This window comes from Protopterus annectens, chromosome 17.part0 (genome assembly GCF_019279795.1).
Source record: "Protopterus annectens isolate FY-2018-M chromosome 17.part0, PAN1.0, whole genome shotgun sequence".
In the NCBI taxonomy this organism is placed as follows: Eukaryota; Metazoa; Chordata; order Ceratodontiformes; family Protopteridae; genus Protopterus; species Protopterus annectens.
In genome coordinates, this window is record NC_056751.1 from 67,090,318 (window position 1) to 67,115,484 (window position 25,167).

Below are 25,167 nucleotides of genomic sequence, written 5' to 3' on the forward strand. Positions count from 1 at the left end.
TTATGTAATGTGTTCCACTGGACTTTGACTTAACCCACCTTGTTAGACAGACTGTTTTCCTCATTTGGTGTGACGTGTCAGTCAGTAGCACAGCAGATCTTGCAGACTCACTGTGAAAAAAACTTCAGCATTACTTTAAGAATCTGTAAGATCAACCAAGGGACACACGGATATTGTGTTATTGCTGGTCACTGCTTAGGTCAACAAATGAAACTGCTAAATGATAATATCTCAACCGAATTTTAAAATGTTCATTATTTCCCTTCCTCTGTCACCTTCTGAAGTTCTGACAGTGGATGTGTTAGGGTTAGAGTGAGAGCACACTCCCAGTTATGGTCCTTTCCATTTCTCTGGCCCCATTTAAAGTGAAATTATATATAAGGGCAAACTGTGACCTTAGTTGTCAAAACATTCAATAATTCCCTCATTCTTGGGGTTTCTCAAGTGGTGAAATATGACAACATAGTCATGTACTACATAAACACAAAGAGTGGAACATGGTCATGCCAGGTATTCTGGATGGCCATGCAGCTGTGGGAATCAGCACTGTCTCTAAATTTATATCTGAAAGTTGTTCATTTGTCAGAAAAAAAAGAATTATTGCAGCAAAGCTGTGAAGCTGAGGCTGCATATTTGGACCATAAGTGGAAAATCATTACTGAAGTATTCTGCACTTTTCTTTCATGTGGAAAGCTCCAGAGAGACATGGCTTTACATTGCAAGGCAATACACAATTTCCAAAGTTCTGTAGTAAACTAAAACAATGAGTAAAAAGTTCACACAGAAAAATCAATCAGGAAAAAACAAAAGAAAAATCTTGCAAGGCTAGACTTTCCACTGTCTGATTCCTTAAACCTCTTGTATTAGAGGCAACACGGCGGGGCGGCCATGGTGGTGCAGTGTTTAGCATTGTCGCCTCACAGCAAGAGGTTCTCCGGTTCGATCCTCAGCTGGGGTGCCTTCTGTGCGTAGTCTGCATGTCCTCCCTGTGGTCGCGTGGGTTTCCTCCGGGTGCTCTGGTTTCCTCCCACATCCCAAAGACATGCTGCAGGTGGATTGGACACTAAATTGGCCCTAGGTGTGAGTGCGTGTGTGTGCCTTCTGTGGAAGGTTGGGCGCCGGGCTGGCAACTCAACACTGTAAAACCCCACTGCTAATCATGAGCGGACAGGTGATCCGCTGTGGCTACCCCTAACCGGGAAAAGCCAGAAGAAGATTAGAGGCAACACAGTGTATATGCAAATGACCCTTTAATGACATCAAGTGTTTAAGCTTGATGGCAATTCTGAATGTCCATAACTTTTTTCTTTTTAAGTCTATTTATGGATAAATTCAGACCAATAAAGCCAGATCAGCACAGCACAAGTAGACTGTTTGGCTAACCTTTAGAAACACACGGTTGTCGTACCCAGTTGATGTCCATAACCATTAGGGTGTCTGCAAAATATCCCAACCAATAAACTAAAGCAATAAGTAAAAAGGTCACACAGAAAAAACAATCAGTAAAAACCAAACAAAAAATCTAGCAAGGCTAGACTTTCCACTGTGTGATTCCTTAAACCTCTTGTATTAGAAACAACATGGCATATATGCAAATGACCCTTTAAGGACATCAGGTGTTTAGCTATATGGCAATTCTGAATGACTTTTTTTTTTCTTTATAAGTTTGTTTATGGACAAATTCAGGCCAATAAAGCCGAATCCCACTAGCTGTGGACATGCACGTTTCAGCTTTCTTATGGCATCATCAGCACAGCATAAATAAGGAATTACAAAGTGGGAATAATAAAGGATTTCAAACCTACTAAAGGTCTACTGGTGATTTTTCCTGCACTACAGTAAGTCTTGAGAGAGAGAAAACGTCTAGCAATTGGCTGACTAAGGACATTTTTTCTGGTAAGATCCACCACTGGGAATTTAGGATCTACATTTAAAATAAAAACTAGAAAAAATGAACTTGAATAAGACTGAATACGTTTTCAAAGCTTTGTAAAGGATTTCAAAAAATATTAGAAGAAATGTTGTTGAACTCTTAATGAGGTTCAACTAGTGACAGTTATTTGCCTTAAAAGAGGCTAAAATTACCTTTATTTTTTGTCTCAAGCTCTACCTGTGGCAGGTATAAGTACAGGAAGCCCGTTGATAACTGTCACACAGAGGTACTAAGGTGAAATATCAGACTGTTACTGATCGTATGGCTGCACTGGAGATTGTTGATGAAATGCACAAAACAATGTGTCATATGTTGAATATGAAGTATGTAATGAGATCCTGAGAGATGCATCCTCTGTGCTTGATTCATAGGTTCATAGGTTCATATGAGTTTACTAGGCTAACAGCTTAAGGGCACTTACAAGCCTAGCCAGTATAATCTGATTTTACCCAATATATGATCCTTTGGCAGAAATTTGTGCCTGTGCATTGAGTATCTTACAGATTGTCCCTATCCATAAGGGACATAGGCACTACTCCAGGTGTGAAATTCAAATTCCCCATCCTTTGTTCCAAACTGCATTTGAAGAGGACCAGGGAAGCGCTCTACTTAATGTGAATAAGAAGCCTATTGCAAAGAAATAACAATCTCTGAGACACATATGTGTCTCTCCAGCATATTTTGTTTGAGTCGCTGACTAAGTTTAGATTCCCTAGAGCAGGTGACCCTTGTGCTGTTTGATTTGTGGATGTATAGCAGATCAATCAGAGCTGGATTTATAAGTACCTTGTTGGTCAGACATAGGTCACCCCTTAATAGTCAGAAGGAGACAGAGTAAAGGAATAGGGCTTTTAGTCTGTCCACATCGTTCATGTTGTTTACACCCTGTATTTTCTTTGTGATGAACCTCTGAGGTCACTCCAGCTGCTGTAATCGCCTAGTCAAATATATGTCAAATAGCACACTGTACTTGATTATTGTTCTAATGAGAACTGAGTACAGTGAGACTATAATTTCTTTGGATCTGGATGCCATGCCTTTACTTATAAATTGTGCCACATAAAAGGATTTCCTCACCACTGTGAAGAAATCACAGTTAAAGTTCAGGCTACTATCCATCTGTGTACCTAGAACTGTCATCTCTGAGTCTACTCTAAGGGGTGTGCTATTGATGTTGCAATTTGCAGGGGGGTTTTACTTCCAAAAGGGTATGATAATGCATTTTTTGCATTTAGTTTTAGGCCATGGTTCTGGCACCAATCATTTGTCTGATCTAGACCCTCCTGAAGGATATCAACATCATCAGGGGATTCAATGATTGCTCCCATCTTGCAATCATCAGCAAACGTTGTCATCCAATTGCCTTCCACATTTGCCTTGACTTCAGAAAACTATATTCTGAACAGGAGTGGTCCCAGTACTTAGCCCTATAGCACACCACTAGTAACTGGCCTCTTCTTGGATCTGGATTCACCCACTTTAACCACATGTGCCCTGGCCATGGGCCAATTGCCTAGTCATCTGGTGACATAGGGATTTATGCCCAGTTTTCTGAGGTTATTTATAATACCTGAGTGGGGAATAGTGTCAAATGCCTTGGCCAGGTTGAGGTAGGCAGTATGTGCTGTTTTACCCTCATCCATGGCCTTAGTAACTTTCTCCAAGAAATCCACCAGATTCAGTAGGCATGACACGACCTTGACAAAGCTGAATTGGGTCAGTGTCCAGTGTTTGGAGGTCTCCTGTATCATTATTTATCAGTTCCATGATTATTCTTTCCATGGTCTTGCATTTAAGACTAATCAAACTTATGGGTCTGTAATTTCTCGGATCAGTAGATGGTCCCCCTTTTTGCAGGGGGATGACTGTTGCTGTCCTCCACTCTACTGGGACAAAGCCAGTCCACAGGCTATGGTTAACAGAGATCCTAATGGTCCTGATAAGTCCTGATTTAAGCTGTTTAAGAGGCAACCCGGTATATTGTCAGGCCCCAATGAAGCTGTGTTTATAGCTTAAGAGAGCACAGTGGCAACATGTTCTTTGGTGATAATTGGTGTTGAAGTGGTGGAGGGTATTGCTTGGGGGAGAACTGGGGTGATGGGGAGGTGAAATGTGAACTGAATTTGTCCGCCAGCAGATAAGATGGTGTTAATGGAGCCAATTTGCCTAATGAACATTCTTTTATTTTGGAACAGGAGTTATAGATCCACATAGTCTCTCTTCCTCTCTCTCTCTCTCATACGTATAACATTTACTATATTGTTTCTTGAGCTGTGCACTTAGTGATGATAGACCCTCATAAGCCTGGGTTTTCATTTCCATTACAGGTGGTAAGTGAAGACCAGTTGAGGCAGTCAAGAAGAGAAATTACTTCTATTGAAATTGGAGTGAACTATTTTTTTGTTTTGTTAACATCAAAAAGTAAAGAACTGCTAGTGAGACATGAACTAATTTTATCATCTACTGTGTGATAATCAGATAAATTCTGTATCTGTAGAACTGTACTTTTTAAGTAGTTTTCCATAGTCATACCTGTCATCAGTCATATTTTAGTTCTAATTTGCTAAAAACAAATAAGATTAAATAAATACAGTCTGAGTTTTTTGTGTAAAACTGTGGATCATTTATCAAGTGGTATAGTCTGCTACATTCACATCCTATATTTCATGCGTGCCTTTAGTACCTTCAGTATTTTCATGACAGATGTTTTGTTTATAATTAGCAGAATCGTAATAAACATAAGACAACATAATGTTGATTTATTTTCTACTACACTTTTCAATTAACTCACAACTTTTCAAATTGATTTCAGAGGCTGAATGCATTGGCTGGATTAGTTCGTGGCTACCTACCCAAACTTCATCGAAATATTATAACAGCGCTAATAACTATAGATGTTCATGCAAGAGATATAGTGAGTGATCTTGTCAGAGAAAAGGTAAAGTACATGCAGTACTGTGTACATTTTTGCCTGTTTTAGATGTGCTCCCTTAAGTTTGAATTTAGGTCATGTGTAATTTAATAATTTCATTACTAAATTACTTTTTATTTTTATGTTATATAAGGTAAAATTATTAGAACTTTTGTCAGGCACCTACATCAGTCAAAGTATAATATTAAATTCGTAAATGTAACAAGTTAGCCATCTTATATTCTTGAATATTCATGACTTACCTTTTGAATAATGATCACATAAGTAATGAATATTCATTAAGTATGCAAGATTCAACAATATAGGCACGCATTATTTACTCTATCAACAGGATTTGGGCAAAGTTTGCTACTGTGCATCTGGGGGGATAGTGCTGTGCACTGTCACCCACAAATGGTGTCTAAGTGCATCAATACCATATTTGTTAGTTCTAGTAAATGGAGAATCCGCATCCAGTGTAGCAAAATTAAATGCATTGTTTTATATAGGTTCATAGGTTCAAAGGTAAGTACTAGGCTATTGGCCCTAGGGCCTATATAAGCCTAGCCAAAAGGTACCCTGGCTTTCACCACCCAAGAAAATTATTTTCCTGTGCCACTGTCGAGCAGAGCCACAGAAGTGATCCCCGGGGTGAATTTCCTATCTCCCATCCAATCATCAAGATTTTTCTTGAAGAGTGCTAATGAGGAGCTTTGTTTGATATAGATAGGTAGTTTGTTCCAGAGTATGGGAAGTCTCTGGGACAGGAATCTATCCCTCCAGCATTTTCTGTTTATTGTGGTGACAAGGTTTAGGTCCCTATAGCATGTAGCTTGTAGGGATTGGGATTTCTTTAAGTGGAGCATGTTCAAAAGCTCTGGGTTTGACATAGCTTTGTGTGTTAGTCAGAGATCGCCACTGAGTAGGCGATATGCGATGGAGTAAAGCTGAAGTTTTTTGAGATGGTCTGCGTAGGGCATCTGTTTGAGGCCGGTAATCCTCTTTGTGAGGTATTTCTGTGGCCTTTCCAGTTGTTTTAGATGTCTTGTGAGGTACATACCAAAAGGGGCATTGTACTCTATAATGGGTCTAATGAGTGACGAGTGAGAAACCTTTTGGATGAGAAACCTTTTGTGATGAGGTGTGCCACGTAGAAGGATTTCCTGACTACTGTGGTGATGTGATTATAAAAGGAGAGACTACTGTCCACCTGTGTCCCAAGGTCTCTTATCACACTTTTGGTGTTAAGTAGACTACCGCCTATGTGGTAGTTCATAGGTACAGAGTTTTTACCAAAAAGGATGACAGTGCACTTTTTGGCATTGAGCTTGAGGCCATGGCTTTGACACCAGGCATCTGTCTCAGCGAGGCCCTTTTGTAGGATGTCCACATCTTTTGGAGTTTTGATTATGGCTACTAGTTTGCAATCATCTGCAAACTTCATTAGCCAAAGACCTTCTGTGTTAGCCTGTACTTCAGAGAAGTAGATACCAAACAGGAGAGGACCCAGGACTGAACCCTGTGGTACTCACTTGTCACTGGTCTGAAGTTGGATTTGGAGTCTGCTACTTTCACAGTGTGGGTTCTGTCAGTGAGCCAGTTGGCAGCCCATCTTGTGACATAGGGATTTATACCTAATTTAGTGGGTTTATCTATAATTCCAGAGTGGGGGATGGTGTCAAAAGCCTTGGCAAGATCTAGTTAGGCTGTGTGAACCACCTTACCCTCATCTACGGCTTTGGTGACTGCTTCAAAGACGTCTATCAGGTTTAGGAGACATGATCTGCCTTTTACAAACCCGAACTTAGTGGGATCCTGAGTTTGGAGATTACCAATGTCATTGTTTATAAGTTCCATGATGATACGTTCCATAGCCTTGCAGACCAGGCTCGTCAGGCTAATGGGTTGGTAGTTTCCAGGGTCTGTGGTGGCTCCCCCTTTGTGGAGTGGGATAACCGTCGCTGTGCGCCATTCAGTAAGCACATAGCCTGAGGTGAGGCTATGATTGAAGATGGTACTTAGGTGGGGTGCCAGTTAGTTCTGTAGTTCATGTAGAACACAGCCTGGGATGTTGTCAGGTCCCACAGATGCAGTGTTCTTGGCTTTGGATAGTGTGTTTTTTACCTGTGCAGCTGTGATTACAGGAACTTTGCATTCTTCTGGTATAGAGATGGGCCCTTTAGGGGATGAGAGGGGGGTAAGGTTAGCACTGAACCTATCTGCCAGGATGTTGGCAATATCAGTTGGTTCTGTATATTTATTGCCATTGTGCTATAACTCAGAGCAGATCTGAGTGTTGCCATTGAGATTCTTGACATAGCTATAGAATGCTTTGTGGTTGTCTTTAGAGTCAGTGGTGATTTTGTTTTTGTAACTAGCTTTGGAGGATTTTATGAAGGATCTCAGCTTCTTACTGAGGCTGACCAGGGAGTTTCTCCAATCATGGGATTTTACTCTTTTTTTGCAACAGTTTCTTTCTTCTGTTGTAGAGTTTTTTTATGGCAAGGGACCACCATATTGGCTTCCTTTTTTGGAGGATAGCATCTTGGTTCTGTTAGGGATTGCACAATCCATGTACTCATGTAAGTGCTTATAAAGTGCATTTGTGTAGGATTCAGCAGTCATACCTCTATTGTCCGTCAGCATGGGTGTCGTGAAATTTGCCACTTCTGTCTTAAGAAGCGTGAAGCTGGCTTTGGAGAAATTTTTACTGTGGTTTCCCTAATGGGGGTGGGGTTGGGATGTGGATGTCTAGGGTGATTAGCTTGTGGTCAGATCTGACCAACGAGGAATTGGCCTCTGGTGTGGAGCACCGGTTGCCCATGTTGGTAATAACCTGGTCTAGGATATTGCTGCCCCTTTTGATATTGATCCAAGGCATTGGAATTTATGAATTCCAGAAAACGTTGAGCACAAGAGTTGGTACATAAGTAGTTTTCCCAGTTAATGTTGGGGTACTTGAAATCACCCATTATTAGGGTGTTAGGTTGTACCCTAATATTTTCCAGTGTATCAAGAAATGAGGAGTGGGAATCCTGGGGCATGGTGGGGGATCTGTAGCAAGCTACAATTTGGATTCCGGTCTTGCCCAGAGTTAGTTGCACTTGGATAATCTCAAATGCATTATGCTGAGCAACTAGCCTGGAGGTGTGGATATCCTTAATGAATATGGACACGCCTCCGCCTTTAGTGTTTCGGTCCAGGTTAGGTGGCTGAAAGGTGTGGTATGAATTATAGCCTGGTAATACAGGGGTACTCTCTGGAGCCTTGAACCAGGTCTCTGTCACTGCACAGATGTCGATGTTCTCCATTTTAAGGAGTGCCTCGAGTGAGTGCAGTTTGAGGTTTAGACTTCTAGCATTGAGTAGCAATACCCTCAGATTCTTCTTGCTTGTACCTGTTACGGTGGTGAATTTGTCATTTGAACCTTGCCTAAAAAAGGCACTATAGGGGTGGCTAGAGCCTTAGCCAGTATCCAGAATCCCAGGGGCGACAGGTGCAGGCCATCTCTGGCAAAGCATCATGGTTTGTCGATCATGTCATCCCAGGCAGACATATACTGGATCCCCTTAGAATGACACCAGAAGCTTGGCCAATTGTTGAAGTCAGTCATTTTGTCCTTGTACTGTGGTATCATTCTGGGTGATGGCATGATGCTACTCAGGGCTCAGTCATACCTGCCTGGGCTACAAGATCGGATAGCTCCTCCTTGTACCTTTTCATGTAGTCCAGGGAAGTACATCTCAGGTCATTCACACCAACATGGACAATGACAGAGTCATATTTGTACTTGTTGTGGAGTGACCTGAGTGCATGCATTATGTGGCGGATCCTGGCATCCGACAGGCAGCTGACAGTAACTTTCTCCTTGTTTAGCCTGGTGAGTGGAACATCAGTGTGCCTTACTATAGCGTCACCTATGACTAGAGTGTTGGGTACATTGTTAAGCCTTATGGGCTGTGGTTGAGTGGCACACTGAGTTTGTGGGCTATGTGTCATTTGGGTTCTGTTGGGGGGTGGAGGTTGTCTGTGTTTCTGCTTTGGAGGTCCCTTTCGCTTGGGCAGGTTTTTACTGAGAACCTCTGCGAATGTAGGTGCATGTTTTGTGTTTCTATGTGTGTGTTTTGGTGGTGTAGGTTTTGAGGAACTATCTGCTGAGTGTGGTGTGGTGCAAGTGTTTACCTTCTCTTCTTGAATGTCTAGTCCAGTCTTGGGTGAAGAGAGCTTTGCTTCCAGTTTGGCTATATAAGTGCATCTCTCACAGGTTGTAGTGTTTGGTGGTAGGAGGAAAGGGTTGTCTGTGTACATGAGGCAATTGCTGCATTGCCCCAAGATGCCCAGATTCATCAAGTAGACAGGAGAAAACACCAGGAGCTGACCCTTAGACATGCCTGGGTAGGTGCTTATTTGTTAAGTAATAGAAACTGTTTTCCTCTAGACAAGTGAGAAAAGTTGAGTACTGTAGTAATTTGTAGCTTATTTAGTGCTTACAATAAGTTCTGAACAAGTGCTGAGCTCAAAGAAACAGACAAGTGCTGAAACTAAAAAACTGGCTAGTTCTAAGAAACAAAATTTAGCTAGAAGGCTTCCCTCCAACACAGAAAGGCTTGGGAGCGCAGAAGTACACAAATAGTCCGGGACACAACAAATCTGTATCCAGACTAGACTACCCACAGGAAAGGCAGGAAACAAGCTTAGAAATTTTTTTTTTTTTTTTTAGTGGAAAGAGAGAAAGGAGGAGCAGAAACTAAGCTGATTGGCCTTCTCAAATGTTCTCCCTGTATTAGATAGAATGAGATAATAACACTAGACTGGGAGGAGTGTCCCAGATCAAATTTACAGTAGGGGCGGGCAACTGCAAAGTCACCAACTATAAGAACAACATACCAATAGGGAGGGAGGGTAGGAAACAAACTGCAGAAATGTTTCTCACAGCATACATACATATATTATATAGATAGATAGATAGACAGATAGATAGATAGATAGATAGATAGATAGATAGATAGATAGATAGATAGATAGATAGACCACATCTATATATATATATATATATATATATATATATATATATATATATATATATATATATATATATATATATATATATATATATATATATATATATATATATATATATATATACCTACTTTGAGATCACCATACCTCAGGGAAAAGGCAATGTTCAGAGAAATGGCAGTCTCAGACTACTATCTATTACTCAGGAGTTTTTAGTATATATTCTCCAGATTATGCAGTAGATGGATTGAACACTCTAACTTGGCCGTAGGTGAGAGTGTGTGTATGAGTGTGTGGTGCGAATGAACTACTGTGGTAGTGCTAACCACCCAGTGGTGTAAACCTTCACTCGAGATAATTGTCACTGCGGAAGTGACACCCTGACCCCATGTGCTTTTGAATACTGGCCAAGGCTTTTGCCACCCCCATAGTGCCTTTTTTAGGCAAGGCTCAAAAGACAAACCCACCACCGTAAATAGCACAAGTAACCAAAAACTGAGGGTAATGCTACTCAACGCCAGAAGTCTAAACCTCAAAATGCATGCACTCGAGGCACTCCTCAGTATGGAGAACATTGATATCTGTACAGTAAAAGAAACCTGGTTTAAGGCTCCAGAGAGCACCCCTGCACTACCAGGCTATAACTCATACCATACTTTTCGGCCACAGAACCCGAACCGAAACACAAAAGGTGGGGATGTATCCATATTCATCAAGGATACCCACACCTCCAGGTTAGTGGCACAGCACAATGCCTCAGAGATCATCCATGTGCAACTAACAATGGGCAAAACTGCAATCCAAATTTTAGCTTGCTACAGATCACCCACCATGACCCAGGACCCCCATTCTGTGTTTCTGGAGACACTGGAAAATATGAAAGTCCTACCAAATGCCCTAATATTGGGTGATTTCAATTACCCAAACATTAATTGGGAGAACTACTCAAGTACTAACTCCCTTTACCAACGCTTCCTAGAATTTATAAACTTGAACGCCCTGGATCAACTGGTCAACACCCCCACTAGAGGTGAGAACATATTGGATCTGGTCATCACCAACATGGGCGACCGATGTTCTACACAGGAGGTCAAACCTGCGCTGGTTAGATCAGACCATAGACTAATCACTCTGGATATCCACATTCTACCCCCACCCCCAATCAAGGAAACCACGTGAAAAACTTTTCAAAAGCAAACTTCACGTTACTTAAGACCGAAGTGGAAAGGTTCACAGCCCCCATGCTAAAGGACAATGTTGTCCAAGCTGCTGAATCCCTTACAGAGGCACTCTATGAGTACCTGCAAGAATGCATGGATCGTGCTATCCCAAGCAAAACCAAGACTCACTCCTCCAAGAAAAGGAAACCAGTCTGGTGGACCCCTGCCATAAACAAGCTATACAATAGAAGGAGGAAACTAGTGCAGAAAAGAGTAAAATCCCAAGAAGGAAAGACATCCCTGATCAGTATCAGCAAGAAACTACGATCCCTCATAAAATCATCCAAGGCTAGCTTTGAAAGAAAAATTGCCAAGGACTCCAAAGATAACCACAACGTGTTCTTTAGCTATGTCAAGAACCTAAGTGGAAACTTGCAGATCTGCTCTGAGTTAGTGCAGAATGGCACAAAATACACTGAACCGAGCACACAGGTTAAAACAGCCCTATCCAAAGCCAAAAATACAGCTTCAATGGGACCAGATGGTGTCCCAGGCTGTGTCTTACACGAGCTCCAAAATAAACTAACCCCTCACCTAAACAGACTGTTCAAACTCAGCCTCTCTACAGGCTACGTACCCATAGAGTGGCGCACAGCAACAGTTATCCTGCTCCACAAAGGTGGAGCCACAATGGACCCCAGGAACTATTGCCCTATAAGCCTGACTAGCCTGATCTGCAAGGCTGTGGAGCGCATCATCATGGAATTCATTAACAGTGACATTGGGAACCTTCAAACATTGGACCCTACCCAGTTTGGCTTTCAGATCATGCCTCCTAAACCTGGTAGACTTCTTTGAGACAGTTACCAAGGCTTTAGATGAGGGAAAGGAGGTCCACACAGCCTACCTAGACCTTGCAAAAGCTTTTGACACCATTCCCCATTCTGGTATTATAGACAAGCCCACCAGCCTAAACATAAACCCCTATGTCACGAGATGGGTTGCCAATTGGCTCATGGATAGAGCCCACACAGTGAGAGTTGCAGGCTCTAGGTCCGACTCCACACCAGTTACAAGTGGCTTCCCCCAGTGGTCAGTCCTGGGACCCCTCCTGTTCGGTATATACTTCTCAGAGATACAGGCAAGCACGGGAGGACTCTGGCTGACCAAGTTCACAGACGACTGCAAACTGGGGGCCATAATTGACTCTCCAGCTGATACAGACATCCTCCAGAAGGGTCTAACTGAGACAGATACCTGGTGTCAAAATCATGGCCTCAAGCTAAATTCCAAAAAGTGCATGGTCATCCCCTTTGGAAAAAACAAAGTACCCACGAACTACCACATACGTGGTAGTCCCCTAAATACAGAAAATGTAATAAGGGATCTGGGGACCCAAGTAGATAGCAATCTCTCCTTTGATAATCATATTGCCAAGGTGGTTAGAAAATCCTTCTATGTGGTCCACCTAATCACAAAAGGGTTTGCATCTAGAACAAAAGAGGTTATTGTGCCCCTTTACTCATCAGTCATCAGACCCATCATAGAGTACAACACCCCATTTGGGATGTACCTTACAAGACACCTGCAACAGCTGGAAAGGCCACAGAAGTACCTCACCAAGAGGATTACTGGCTTCAGACATATGCCGTATGCAGCCCGACTGAAGAAATTCCAGTTGTACTCGATTGCATACCACTTACTCAGAGGTGATCTCTGCCATACATACAAGGCCATGTCCAACCCAGAATTGATGGACATGTTCCACCTAAAAAGAACAAATCCCCAAGAGCCACATGCTCTAGGGATCTAAACCTCACCACAACGATAAATAGGACGTGCTGGAGGGATAGATTCCTGTCCCAGAGTCTCACCATGCTTTGGAACAGGATTCCAATCTACATTAGGCAGAGCCCCTCACTAACACTCTTCAAGAGTAACCCTGATGAGTGGATGGGAAACAGAAAATTTACCCCAGGGATCACTGCAGTGGCTCTGGGGGACAGAGGCACAGGGAACTAATGGCTCTGCTGGACCGAGGCACAGGGAACTAATCTAAGGGGGCGGCGAAAGCCAACACATTCTGGCTAGGCTTATAGATGCCCTCGGGCAGATAGCCTAGTACTTACCTATCAACCTATTAACCTAAGTTAACAAGCACTAGGGCCTTTATAAACCTAGTAGGGAAATTCAACTCAGTTGTGTCCCTATGTATCATGGGCATTAATTAGTAGGGGATATGTTAGTTTGGAAGTTTCTAACAGTTATATGTGGGTGGGGTATGTTAGATTGGGCATTACTGTCTGCCTCTGTCTGTGAGAGATATGGGGGCCAGACCAAAGGGGAATTTTTGATTTCCCATCCATTGATCAAGATTACACTTAAATAGAGTTAACAATGGGCTTTGCTTCATATGGACAGGAAGCCCCTTGCTCTAAGACACATATCTATCTTGCCAATATGTCTTATTTATGTCACAAGCAAATTTAAATCATTGACTAGTTGTTGTGATTCTGTTCATTTTGAAGATGTGTAAAAGGTCCATCAGAGATGGATCCCAGGACACCTTGTATGACAGGCATAGATCGCCTCTCAATAACCTGTAAGAGACAGAGTACAGCTGTAACGGCTTTAAGGCAGTCCATATAGGACAACGTGTTTATACCCTGGATTCCTCTGGTAAGGAACCTTTCTGGGAAATCCCAACTGCTGCATATGTTTGGGTCAGGTAAATGAGAAAGGAGGTGTTATATTCAATGATGGGTCTGATATGGGCTGAATAAAGTGGCAGTATGACTTCCTTGAACCTGTATGCCATGCCGTTACTTACAAGTTGGATGACATAGAATGATTTTCTTACTGCCTTGGTCACATGTTGGTCAAAGATTAGATTACTGTCTACATATGTTCCCAGATCTCTGACTATTGATTGGGTCAACTCTTAGGGTAGTCCTATCAAAGGAGTAATTAGCTCATGTGCCTGTTTTCCCAAAAGGCACTTTAATAACATTTCTTGGCATTGAGTTTTAATATGTGACTTTGGCACCAGTCATTTGTCTGTGTTAGACCTTCTTGCAAGGTGTTTGTGTCATGGGAGGGGTTCTATGATAGGTCCCCAATTTGCAGTCATCTGCGATCTTGGACTGCCAAAGGCATTGACTGCTTTGAAGCTCAGCAGTAAGCATTGCTTTTTATTACTCCTTTTATGGGCCTCCCCAGTCATCACTGCAACTCACCCTCCATTTTTGCTGTGTCTCTTGTCACTAGCCTGTATTCCCTGTTGTCTTTCTTCTCCCATTAGCTTTGGGTGATTCTGCTCATTTTTCAATCACAAGCTCTCATGTTCCACCACTAAACTCCCTGCGTTCTCTTAATAATTGCTTCATTTGCACAGCTGTACCCTTTTCTCAATGTACATTACATTGCCATCTTATAGTCTGTCTGTTTTTATTATTTGTATGTTTTCTTGTTGCTTTGACAGTGGTACAGCTTGGTTTTATATTGTATAACTTGTTGTATTCTTGCCCAAATTGTCTGGGTCATTCCTGAAAAGGGTCTTTGGACCAGTGAACTTGCATAGTTAAAAATATATGTGAAGTAAAATGTTGTTATGTTAATTATAGTGTGATTACTTTTATATGAATGTAAATTTCTCTATATCACAAGTGAAAATTTAATAAAAGTATTTAAAAAAAAAATTAAACTCCACCTGGCAAACGAACTTGCCATAATGACTGTACATTACTCACTTTGATCACAATCTAATGAGGTAACTGTGTGGAAAAGATTTGTAAACTACTAAAAATTAATAACCACTAAATCTAATTTGTCAGTCTTGACATCATCCTTGACTGTGGGCTCAGTTCCAAGCCTCAGAACCGTTTTGGCCGTTTATTTCAGCTCGTGCCTCCCAAACTCTCGAGACAGGCTTTTATCCATAATGCTCCTCTTAGAATTACCTCAGATCTCATTTGACGCTTCGTGTGTCAAACGTGTTCAACTGTTGTTGAACCTTGGTTTGATATTCAATAAGTTTTTTACTTGATATTTCCTTTTATAACATTATTTCCTTTTCCTAGTGAATTTCTTCTCTACCCGCTCCTCTCATTTTTGTTTACTTCGTGTGTGAGTGCCTTTATTGTTTTTTTTTGTTTTTTTATCTATCGTTGGTATTTCTGTCAAAGTACCATTGTTGGTACTCCTTTCTTACCCTTCTAGGGTATTCTGCTTGCCATAGTTGGTATTTAAAAAAAAAAAAAACCTTTCTTCTGTCATTCTCTGTGTGAGTGAGTGAGCGAGTGATTGACAGTTTTCTTTACATGACAGCTGAAAAAGCTGAGTCACCAGTTAAATCTTCTAAAGGCACCTCCGGTTTTAAGAGATTTCATGGAAAAATGCCCAATTCAGACTCACATACCTTATGTGTCTATTGTCTTGGGAAGGTTCATTTACAGGAGTGTTGCTCAATATGTCATGGGTTTTCTACGAGAACTCATGGAATGTAAAAATAAACTTATTTTGAAAGGCCTTTTAAAGAGTGACTTTGAAGAGGGCATTTCTGTGTCGAGAACAGAAGCCTTCGTCATCTTTATTGCCTTCGTCCAGAAAGCGCCCTTCTTCGGTTTCAAGTGTTTCGGAATCGACAAAGACGGTTTCAAAGCATTTTTCAGTACTGACCATTTCTTCGGTGCTGAAGACAGGACATGACTCCAAACCATCTAAATCTTCGGAGCTGAAATTGGGTTCCTTGACTTCTACAGACAAAATCAATACTGGAGCAACCTCAGTTTAGAATTTCTCTGAGACCGACATCATGAGACTGTTGGATCAGCTTCTCCCAGCGACAGGATTGCCTTTGGTTCCTAGACAACCCAGCATCAGAACCACTCCTGCTACAACACTACCTATTCCTCCTCCAACTCCAGTCGAGACTTTGGAGATTTTGGTATTGACTGTCTTAGTTCCGGTAGCAACTTCGTCCCTGGTACCAACAGCTGCCTTGAGTTCCTCTGGCCTTTTGACAGCAGAGATCTTCCGGGGTCAAGACTCCTTGGTTGGGTCAGAGGTGCACGGATCGGCTTCTTTAGCTTTGGAGCCATACATTGTCCTTGGTGCTTCAGCCTATGTAGAATCAATCCAGGCTTCGAGTTCGGGGGTTGCCTCCTCAGTGCAGGGTGGGACCTTGGTTCTGGGCTCCCATCCCTGTATGGGGGGGCAGGTATTTTGAATCATGGAGAAGGTCTTGTCCGTTGGAGACTCTCAGTCATTGCCATCCCTATTGGGATAGAATTCCACATCCCCTCAATCAGAGCTACTATCTCATTCCCAGGACAGAGGGCAGGAATCCTCCAGGAAAGAACCACTTTGGTTTCCTCTTTGGACACCTCCCCAGAGCATCCCCCAAGGAAGTACCGGCAAAGAAAAAGTGCAAGAGGAAGCACATAGACTCCCTGGAGGAGTCTTTCACAGAAGATACTGACTTCGATGAAACCCCCACGTGATGTTTCCTTTGGGGACATCCTGGAAATCCTGAAACAGAGGGGTGGCTAGTCTACCCTCCAGCCTTCTTCTGAGGAGTCCATATACCTGGAGGCCCTCTACTTCTTAGATCTCTCTGCCCACTGATGATCTCATTAAACTGATCACTCCGTGGGTGTGGAAAATGCCTGACTCCTTCGAACCTATCCCCAAAAGGCCTGATCGCATCCTCTCAGCTCCTAAGGATGAACAACACTGGTCTAAAGACAAACCTGTTAACGCCATTGTGATAGGGGCAGCCACTAAGAAGGAACATGCTGTGGAAAGTCTGACTATCCATCCTCCTAACAAGGAGTCTAGGACTATGGATAGGTTTGGGAAGCACATTTACGCTTCAGCGACCTTTGCTCACAGGTCCCTGAATTACATGCCACATTTTACAAGGTTGCAGAGGGATCTGATCAAAAAGCTCTTGGATACCCTTTCAGGAGCAGTGGCTGAACAAGTATGGGACAAAGTTACCTCACAGCTAGCAACTCTGGAAGTGATTTCTACCTTGCCCATGAAGCTGATTGCTCACACAGCTGAAGGGATGACTAGAGCAGCAGATTCAGGCATAGCCATTAGAAGGCACTCCTGAATGCACTTGTGTGACTTTGCATCATTCATCAATGCTTTGTTTGGCAGATCATCCCTATTTGGTCCCAAATATAAAGACATGCTTGCCGGATGTGAAATAAATGGGAAGACTCTGTCTGCCATAGGTGTATGTTTCTCCACTTTTTAGAGGCCTTAGTCTAGGAACCAGAAAAGTGGGATACTGTGGTTTAAAAAAATCCCAAGGGCCTTTCCAGGATTTGTGTGGCAAAGACTTCCCCCACAGCAGAGCAGGAAGTAATAGAGTATGCCACCCCAGAGGCAGAAGTGGCCCACAAAATCAGGGATCTAGAGATTCTTTCTCTGAGACTTCCTACCAGCATCTCTGAAGGGAGGCCCGATTGGCCCTCCTCTGGAGGCAGTCAGAGGATGACTTTCTCTGCAACAGCCCACATGACAACTAATAACTTCGGACAGATGGGTGCAGGGAATAATATCCAGAGGTTACAAAATCCCACTATCTTTACCCCAAAAACCCAGAAAACTCTCCTGGATGTTCCACCCAGTCACAGGGAAGAAGCACTTGTAGAAATTCAGTAATCCTCATTGCCCCCTTGTGGCCTCAACAAGTTTGGTTCCTGTTCCTTTGGCCTCATCTTCTTCAGGAACCATGGATACTGGACCCGGCTCTGGACCTGCTATCTCATCTGGAGGGCTTGTTTCTTCTGGACCTTCACCATCTCAAGCTCACAGCTTGGATTCTCCAATTCTCATGACTGTCAGGCATGCATCCCTCTCCTCTTCTGTCCATCAAATCATTGTAGCCCATCACAAACCTTCAGCTAGGAAACTGTTTCAAAGTAAATGGGAAAAATTTGCAAATTAGACCCTTATGAATGAACTTGACCCTTATATGACTCCTGCTCATAAAGTTTTGGACTTCTTAATTACTCTTTATCAGTCTGTTTTTTCTACCTCAACAATTAAAGTTCATCTAGTGGCAGTCTTGAACTTCCACATAGGGTTTGAAGGATCATCGCTGATGTCTCATAAACTTTGTAATGCCTTTTTAAAAGGAGTTCTAATGTTAAGACCCCTTATTAAAGAACCCATTTCTCCTTGGGATCATTCCATAGTTCTTCAGTCCCTTACTTTATTTCCCTTTGAACCATCAGTTACCTGCGACTTAAAGTTCCTCTCATGGAAAACTTTATTTTTATGTGGGTATCACATCTGCAAAAAGGGTATCTGAACTCCAGGATTTATCCTCCAGACCACCCTATATCATTTTTCACAAGGACAGAGTTTCCCTCAGGACTAATCCTTCCTTTTTACCCAAAGTAGTCTCAGAATCTAATATCAGTGAGACACTTCACCTTCCAGCCTTTTTCCCCAATTTTTCTAAGAAGAGTACTCCCTACATGTATTAGACCTTCACAGACAGTTACATTTTTACCTTCACAGAACAAAAGACTTTAGAAAATCTGATCAATTGTTTGTGTCCTTTTCTTCCCTTTCTTTAGGCAATCCAGTTTCAAAGGTTACCTTGGCGAAATGGCTTAGAGATTGTATTACATTTATTTGCCAATCGAAAGGGCTCCACCCTTCACACCCTGTCAAAGCTCATTCAGCTAGAATAGTGGCAACTTCCTCAGTTTTTCATGCCGGATCTTCTTTAGATGACATTTGTGCAGCTGCTAGTTGGGCTTCACTTCATACCTTTATCACTCATTACAAACTTGATCGGGTCTCCAGGGGACAGGCATCATTAGGTTCGATGGTGCTCAGGAATCTTCTTCCATGAGACCTCCCAAGATACTCTGTCCCACAGTCAAGGATTATGTGAATATTGACAACAATAGATAAAGAATTTATGTCTTACCATAACGTTCCATCTGTGTTGTCGATCTTCACTAATCCTTGACATTCCCCCTCTATCCCCCAACCTGAGACTCTTAGTGGATTGAATTCTTACAAGACTGGCTTCTTATTAAGGACACATATCTGGTCTCTTCTTATTATTACCTATTTTTCTGCCACTAATTTAGGCAAAGTCGATCTGTGGTAATTTTGAGAGGAGCATTATGGGTAAAAGCCTGGCTCGAAAGTTTGGGAGGTGCAAGCTGAAATAAAACAGACGAGTTGGTTCTGAGGCTCAGAACCAAGCCCACAATCAAGGATTAGTGAAGATCGATAACACAGATGGAATGTTATGGTAAGACATAACTTCTTTTTTTCTGTTTTCAGTCCAAAACCCTGAAATGACCTTCCAGTTACAGTTGATATAAAGTTAATGTTTTATGTAATTAGTGAACTATTTGTTATCTGATGAAGTCCAAGTTGTATGTGGACGAAAACGCGTATTGTGGATGAATTGCGTTAATGCTTTATTTCTGTTCTTTTGTGGATATTTAATAAATCGTGTGGCTTTTTCAAGCTGGTTGGAGTGTCCCTCTTTTGCCCACTGCGCTCTTTTGGACTTTGGAGTTGCTTTTTGAGTGCATTCTTTCGCAGTTTCAGATTTGGCTTGCTTTATGTAAAAGTATTACTTTTAAACTAGGAAAAAATATTTTCATAGGCTGTCATATTATCATTATTTTATTTTTTTGAGGAAAAAAGTTGTTAAAACGTTTGTACTGTGTAAAAGTTGCATTAAAGTAGTTTTCACTGTTTTTTTTTTTTTGGGGGGGGAAAACTCAGCTTTTTTAAAGATTTACCTGTTTCACTGACCACTGTTGTGAATCTTCTCTGAGATTCAGTCATTGCTTTTGGCTTCACCATGGAAAAAACTCCTGGTTCCTTGGTTCTTTCTTCTTTCAGCCATAAAAAGAGAAAAACATTCCATACAGCCTTTCCTCCTTCAGCAGGCTTCTGAATTGCTTGAGCTGCTGATGGATGACTGCTGTAGCCATTTCTTGTTCCTCAAACCATTCATGTTTTTCCTTGCCTGCTGTAGTGTAGTTGCTACAGCCACATTGGACAGGGGGTTAGACCTATCCTCCACAGCTGTTGGAGTGCCTTAGCAGGCAAGGGAAAGACATTCGTGTCAGTCTTGCAAATAGGGTCAGATAATACCTCTTTGCCTGGCTAGATAGGATGCCCATCCCTAGGGAAGTTTTGCCTATGAAACGTAGGTCTGCTTCTTTACAAATTCCTGTAAAAAAGAAGTAAAATTAGATGTTTATCTTTACCAGTCCCTGTTAATTTGGACAGGAGTGATTTACTGAACTTATGTCAGGGCTTAGTTCAGTCCCTTGACCCTACCAGTTCTGCTGCTACCTGGAAAACTCAGCTTTTTTAAAGATTTACCTGTTTCACTGACCACTGTTGTGAGGCTTCTCTGAGATTCAGTCATTGCTTTTGGCTTCACCATGGAAAAAACTCCTGGTTCCTTGGTTCTTTCTTCTTTCAGCCATAAAAAGAAAAAAACTTTCCATACAGCCTTTCCTCCTTCAGCAGGCTTCTGAATTGCTTGAGCTGCTGATGGATGACTGCTGTAGCCATTTATTGTTCCTCAAACCATTCATGTTTTTCCTTGCCTGCTGTAGTGTAGTTGCTACAGCCACATTGGACAGGGGGTTAGACCTATCCTCCACAGCTGTTGGAGTGCCTTAGCAGGCAAGGGAAAGCCATTCTTGTCAGTCTTGCAAATAGGGTCAGATAATACCTCTTTGCCTGGCTAGATAGGAGGCCCATCCCTAGGGAAGTTTTGCCTATGAAACGTAGGTCTGCTTCTGTACAAATTCCTGTCAAAAAGAAGTAAAATTAGATGTTTAATTTTTACCAGTCCCTGTTAATTTGGACAGAAGTGATTTACTGAACTTATCTCAGGGCTTAGTTCAGTCCCTTGACCCTACCAGTTCTGCTGCTACCTGTAAGAAAAAAATAAATTCTTCACTGTCTGTGGAAGTTCAGGACATTGAACAAGAAATGATTATGAGTGTGTAATTATCTTTCCCTGCCACAAACGAAAAAGAAAAGTACCCTTCTTGCCCCCCCCACCTTTCATATCACATGGGTACCCTTGTGCATTTCCCTCTCTTTACTGTTCTCCCCTTTCCAACTTTCCTATCTACCCATTTCCTCCCCATTTATATGACTGACACTTTGCACACCCACAGTGGTCTGTGTGGTGGTTGTTATTCTGCCTGTCTTGTGCTAGATGTATGTAAGATACTGTTATGTAGCAGTACATTGTGGAAGTGAGTAAATATTTGTCCTGCTCCATCCATCATGTCAGTCACATGCCTTGCTGTACAACTACTCCTAACACAAAGCAGCCTTAATACTGCTACTCCTGTTAGCTTTACACACATTTTTAATTATGCAGCCCTTTGTTCAGACTTCTAAATACATGACCAAAATATTTGTGATTCTGCATGCAGCAATCTCCTTGAAGATTAACTCAAGTGTCTGCATAAAACTTGCTTATGAATCCTAACCTTTATTCTTGATATTACCAATGTGGTCTTAGAACGGTGTTATAATGCTGATCAAAAGAAATGCTATGAAATGGGGAATGTTTAAATATTTCAACCATGCACTTTGTATTGCTATTAAAGTTAGTAGTAGTAGTTATTAGATGTTGCATACAAGTCTAATTTTATGCAGATTGATATAGAAAGCATGATTTATGCGTCTAGTTGTAGACACTCTACAGTATTTTATGTTGGCAAAACTCAATGGAAATTTAAGATGAGTATTTTAGAAAGCTAGTGGTTAAAAAGATGGAATTTTGATCCTTAACAGTGATCCACTGTTGCTTAGGTAACAAAAGTCTTGTAGGAAGATAGAAGAGATACTGTGACACAAAGCTTTATTTGTCTTAGCGGTAAATATTTTTTCAGTGGTGTGCTAGAAAGGGCTACTGACACAATTTACTTTTCAGTATTTCAGAGCATTTTCTGTATTTGCTTAGCTTGCACCTTTCATGTACTATATTAATGTTCATTGGCCTGCTTTACAAGCTCTGTCATTCATGAGATCCTTCTCTCACTTTTTCTACTATGGTTAAGGTGTTTGTAAGATAGTTTATTCATCTTAACCCCTCTATGAAAACAATCTGTCCTAACTGTCATATGAACTTTTTGCAGCAAACTAAGATATATCTTTCTTTTAAGCCTTCATACTCTGTCCTACTAATCCTTTTTTGACCCAGAGAAAGCTTTTATAGCAGTCAGTTCTGCAAAGAGTTTTAGAGCTCCAGGCTTGTATCTCTTCATTTCCTTAACCTGTCTTCCATAAATGTAGACTAGCTTTTTAACTCTTTCTACTAACTCGTTTTTTTTTTCTTAAGATAATGTCATTGTAATTGTGCTGAAACAGAAGATTCAACTTCCTTCTCTGTATTCTCATCCTGAATCTCTGTTTTATGCTTAAAATAATATCAGGCATTACAATTAAATAGAAGAGTCACCTTCCTTCCTTATATTCTAATCATATGGATCAAGAAGAATGTATCAGACTTCACTTGAATCCTGATACATATGTTTAGCCTACATCTGTAGAACTAAAATGTTTAGGAAGTCTGATGAGCTCTTTATTTCATTTGCTTCTAATGCCATAATACTATCAGTGGGTATGCAAACTATTCCAAATTAGATTGTATTAATGAAAAAGTTACAAAAATAGCAAGAAAATGAGCACAAGCAGAGCTGGGGATCACAGTGATATAAAAATCCATTCTTTTTCTACAAGTTGTTATAGAACAGTGAAAACTTTTATTAAACAAGGTAAAACACAATAAAATAAGTGCTTTCGTCTCTGCTTATTCAGAGACTTCTTCAGACAAAGACAAAGGGATAAAACACTCCTTAAATAGTAAATTACAGCTTATGTCACTAATACAATACCCCTAATTAATGTTAAAAACACGCCCACCAGCACACTCAATTCATAGTAAAGCATAAAACCTTCATAAATCTGTGAATTGTTAAAAATTATATAAAAACAATTATAATTATAATAATAATAAAAACTAGTACCAAAAATATAATAAATACAATATATATATAAAAATATAAATATAATAAATATGGCAAATAGTATGATGCTGCGGTAGTGTTGTCGCCTAACAGTAAGACGCTGTCCGGTTCGATTCTCAGCTAGAGCGTCTTCTGCGTGGAGACGTGTGAATGGGCGTACCTTCGTTGAAGGTTGTGCGTCAGGCCTGGCAATCAAATCAAATCAACTGCCAATCATTAGCGGACCAGAGTTCCGCTGTGGTGACCCTTAACCGGGAAAAAGCCGAAAGACACAATTAGCTAAATAAAACTCATGTGAAGGCACACAATAAAATAATTTTAATAAATTCATCTTTCTAATGCCTTAAGCTTTAGAAAACAGGACAATGAGAATGAATCATTTAACCCTGGCCACTGTGTGGCATTAGTTCTCAGTTGCCATAAAGCCTCATGTTTTTCCAAAATTAATGTCCATGGACCACATCTTATGTCTTTGGTAGTCCGACTTTCCTAGTAAACAAATGTCAAATAAATAAATAAAATTGTGGGTATAAGTTTATATTTTAGAGAGCTTAGGAGATTAAGCAGCCCAGGTGTTCTGAAATGAATGCTATAGTGATAAGTAGCCCAGGTGGTCTGAAATGAATGTTATAGTGAAACCATGGGAGTTAGGTGACATGGCCTGTGTTCAGCCATTTGCACTTACATTGTTCAGTTAGGCATTATTTGAAGTGAGGTGTGAACTGTTTGCAGTCATCTCTGATTTCAGTAACTGTCAGGTGGCAATGACTGATACAGTTTATGGGCAAGAATTGAGAGGCTGTGATCTGTGGAATGAAGTTTAATGGATGGAGTATGACGGTAGGGACAATAGTGGATTGGCTTCTTAGGGTGTTGTGTAGGTTAGATGTAGTAGTTATGAGGATGGTGTGACTTGGTGTAAGAGTTTGATGAGAAGGGAGCCAAGAAAGAGGTTGGCTCCGATTTCAGTGGGTAGCCAGTTTGCCTTTTCCAAGGTGTTGCAATGATGTTCACATAAGGGCGTGATGAAACAGCAGAATCTGCTGTTGTTGATCTTCGTTCGTTCATTACTGATGGGTTATCGGTTCCATCCTCGGAAACGAGCCAGCTATATATCAAGCCCACATCAGCCCAAAACTCTTGAGCCAAGGTCCTACCCAGAATGCTCTGCTTCCTGTTACCTCAGATCTTGTTTGTCGCATTGTTGTACAGCTGTATCAAGCCACTCTCTTCAGCTAAGTGTATAATTTTTTGAAAGTTTATATATCGTTTCTACTTTAAAGTTTTTCAAACAGTTTCTTGTATTGTTCTCCTACCCTATCGTATCCTTAAGACTCTCTCCCTTTAGTCTATTTCCCTTTATTACCCTTTTCTTACCTTTGAGATAATTCTTCATTACCATCATTGGTGATCCTTCTTCCTTCTCTCTTCTTACCGTTTTGAGAAGTCTTTCCTCTTCTTCTTGATGCTGTTGTTCTTCTCCACATTATTATGTCGGACAAGAAAAGTAGTGTTGGTTTTAAACAGTGTAAGGATTGCGGCCATATTCCAATGGCCATGACTTATGTGTCTGTTGTTTGAATGTCTCCCACCTTACTGTTGATCCCCCGTGTGGGATTCATAGAAACATATTGACCAGGACTCCTAATGAGAAAGAACAAGTTAATCCTGAAAGGTTTTCTCAGATCTTCTTTCTGTGAGGCTATCTCTGGGTCAGAGGGCTCACCCCCTACTGCTAAGCCCTGTAAGAGGCATTCTTCCTCTTCCTCATCGAGGTCGCTCACTTCATCTCCCTCTGGAGATCGTAGGGAGCTGACTCATAAGAAGGTGAAAATGATTACTACTTTGACACTGCCACCTGTGACCATTTTGGCTCCAGGCTCGGCACTGCCCCAGTTGATTCTTGCTCCAGCCATATCCTCCTTATCGACACTGGCACCGGAATTCCCGATGCAGACACTTATGGCTCTGACTGTTCCGTTGCAGCCCTTACTGGCACCATCCATGCAGGTACAGCCTCCTTCGGCACCGTTGATTCAATCCTCTTCAGTCCCAAGTATGACGTTACTGCCCTCCACGGTGCAG

The 25,167-nt window shown here is 41.4% G+C and overlaps 1 protein-coding gene across 1 annotated transcript in view; it reads left to right on the forward strand.

Moving 5' to 3' along the window:
- Positions 1–25,167, forward strand: part of DNAH6 (dynein axonemal heavy chain 6) — a 5,071,261-nt gene that overhangs the window by 2,023,195 nt on the left and 3,022,899 nt on the right. The window contains exon 28 of the mRNA XM_044059309.1: positions 4,746–4,871. Coding sequence (XP_043915244.1) covers positions 4,746–4,871 — 126 coding nt within the window. The remainder of the gene's footprint in view (positions 1–4,745; positions 4,872–25,167) is intronic.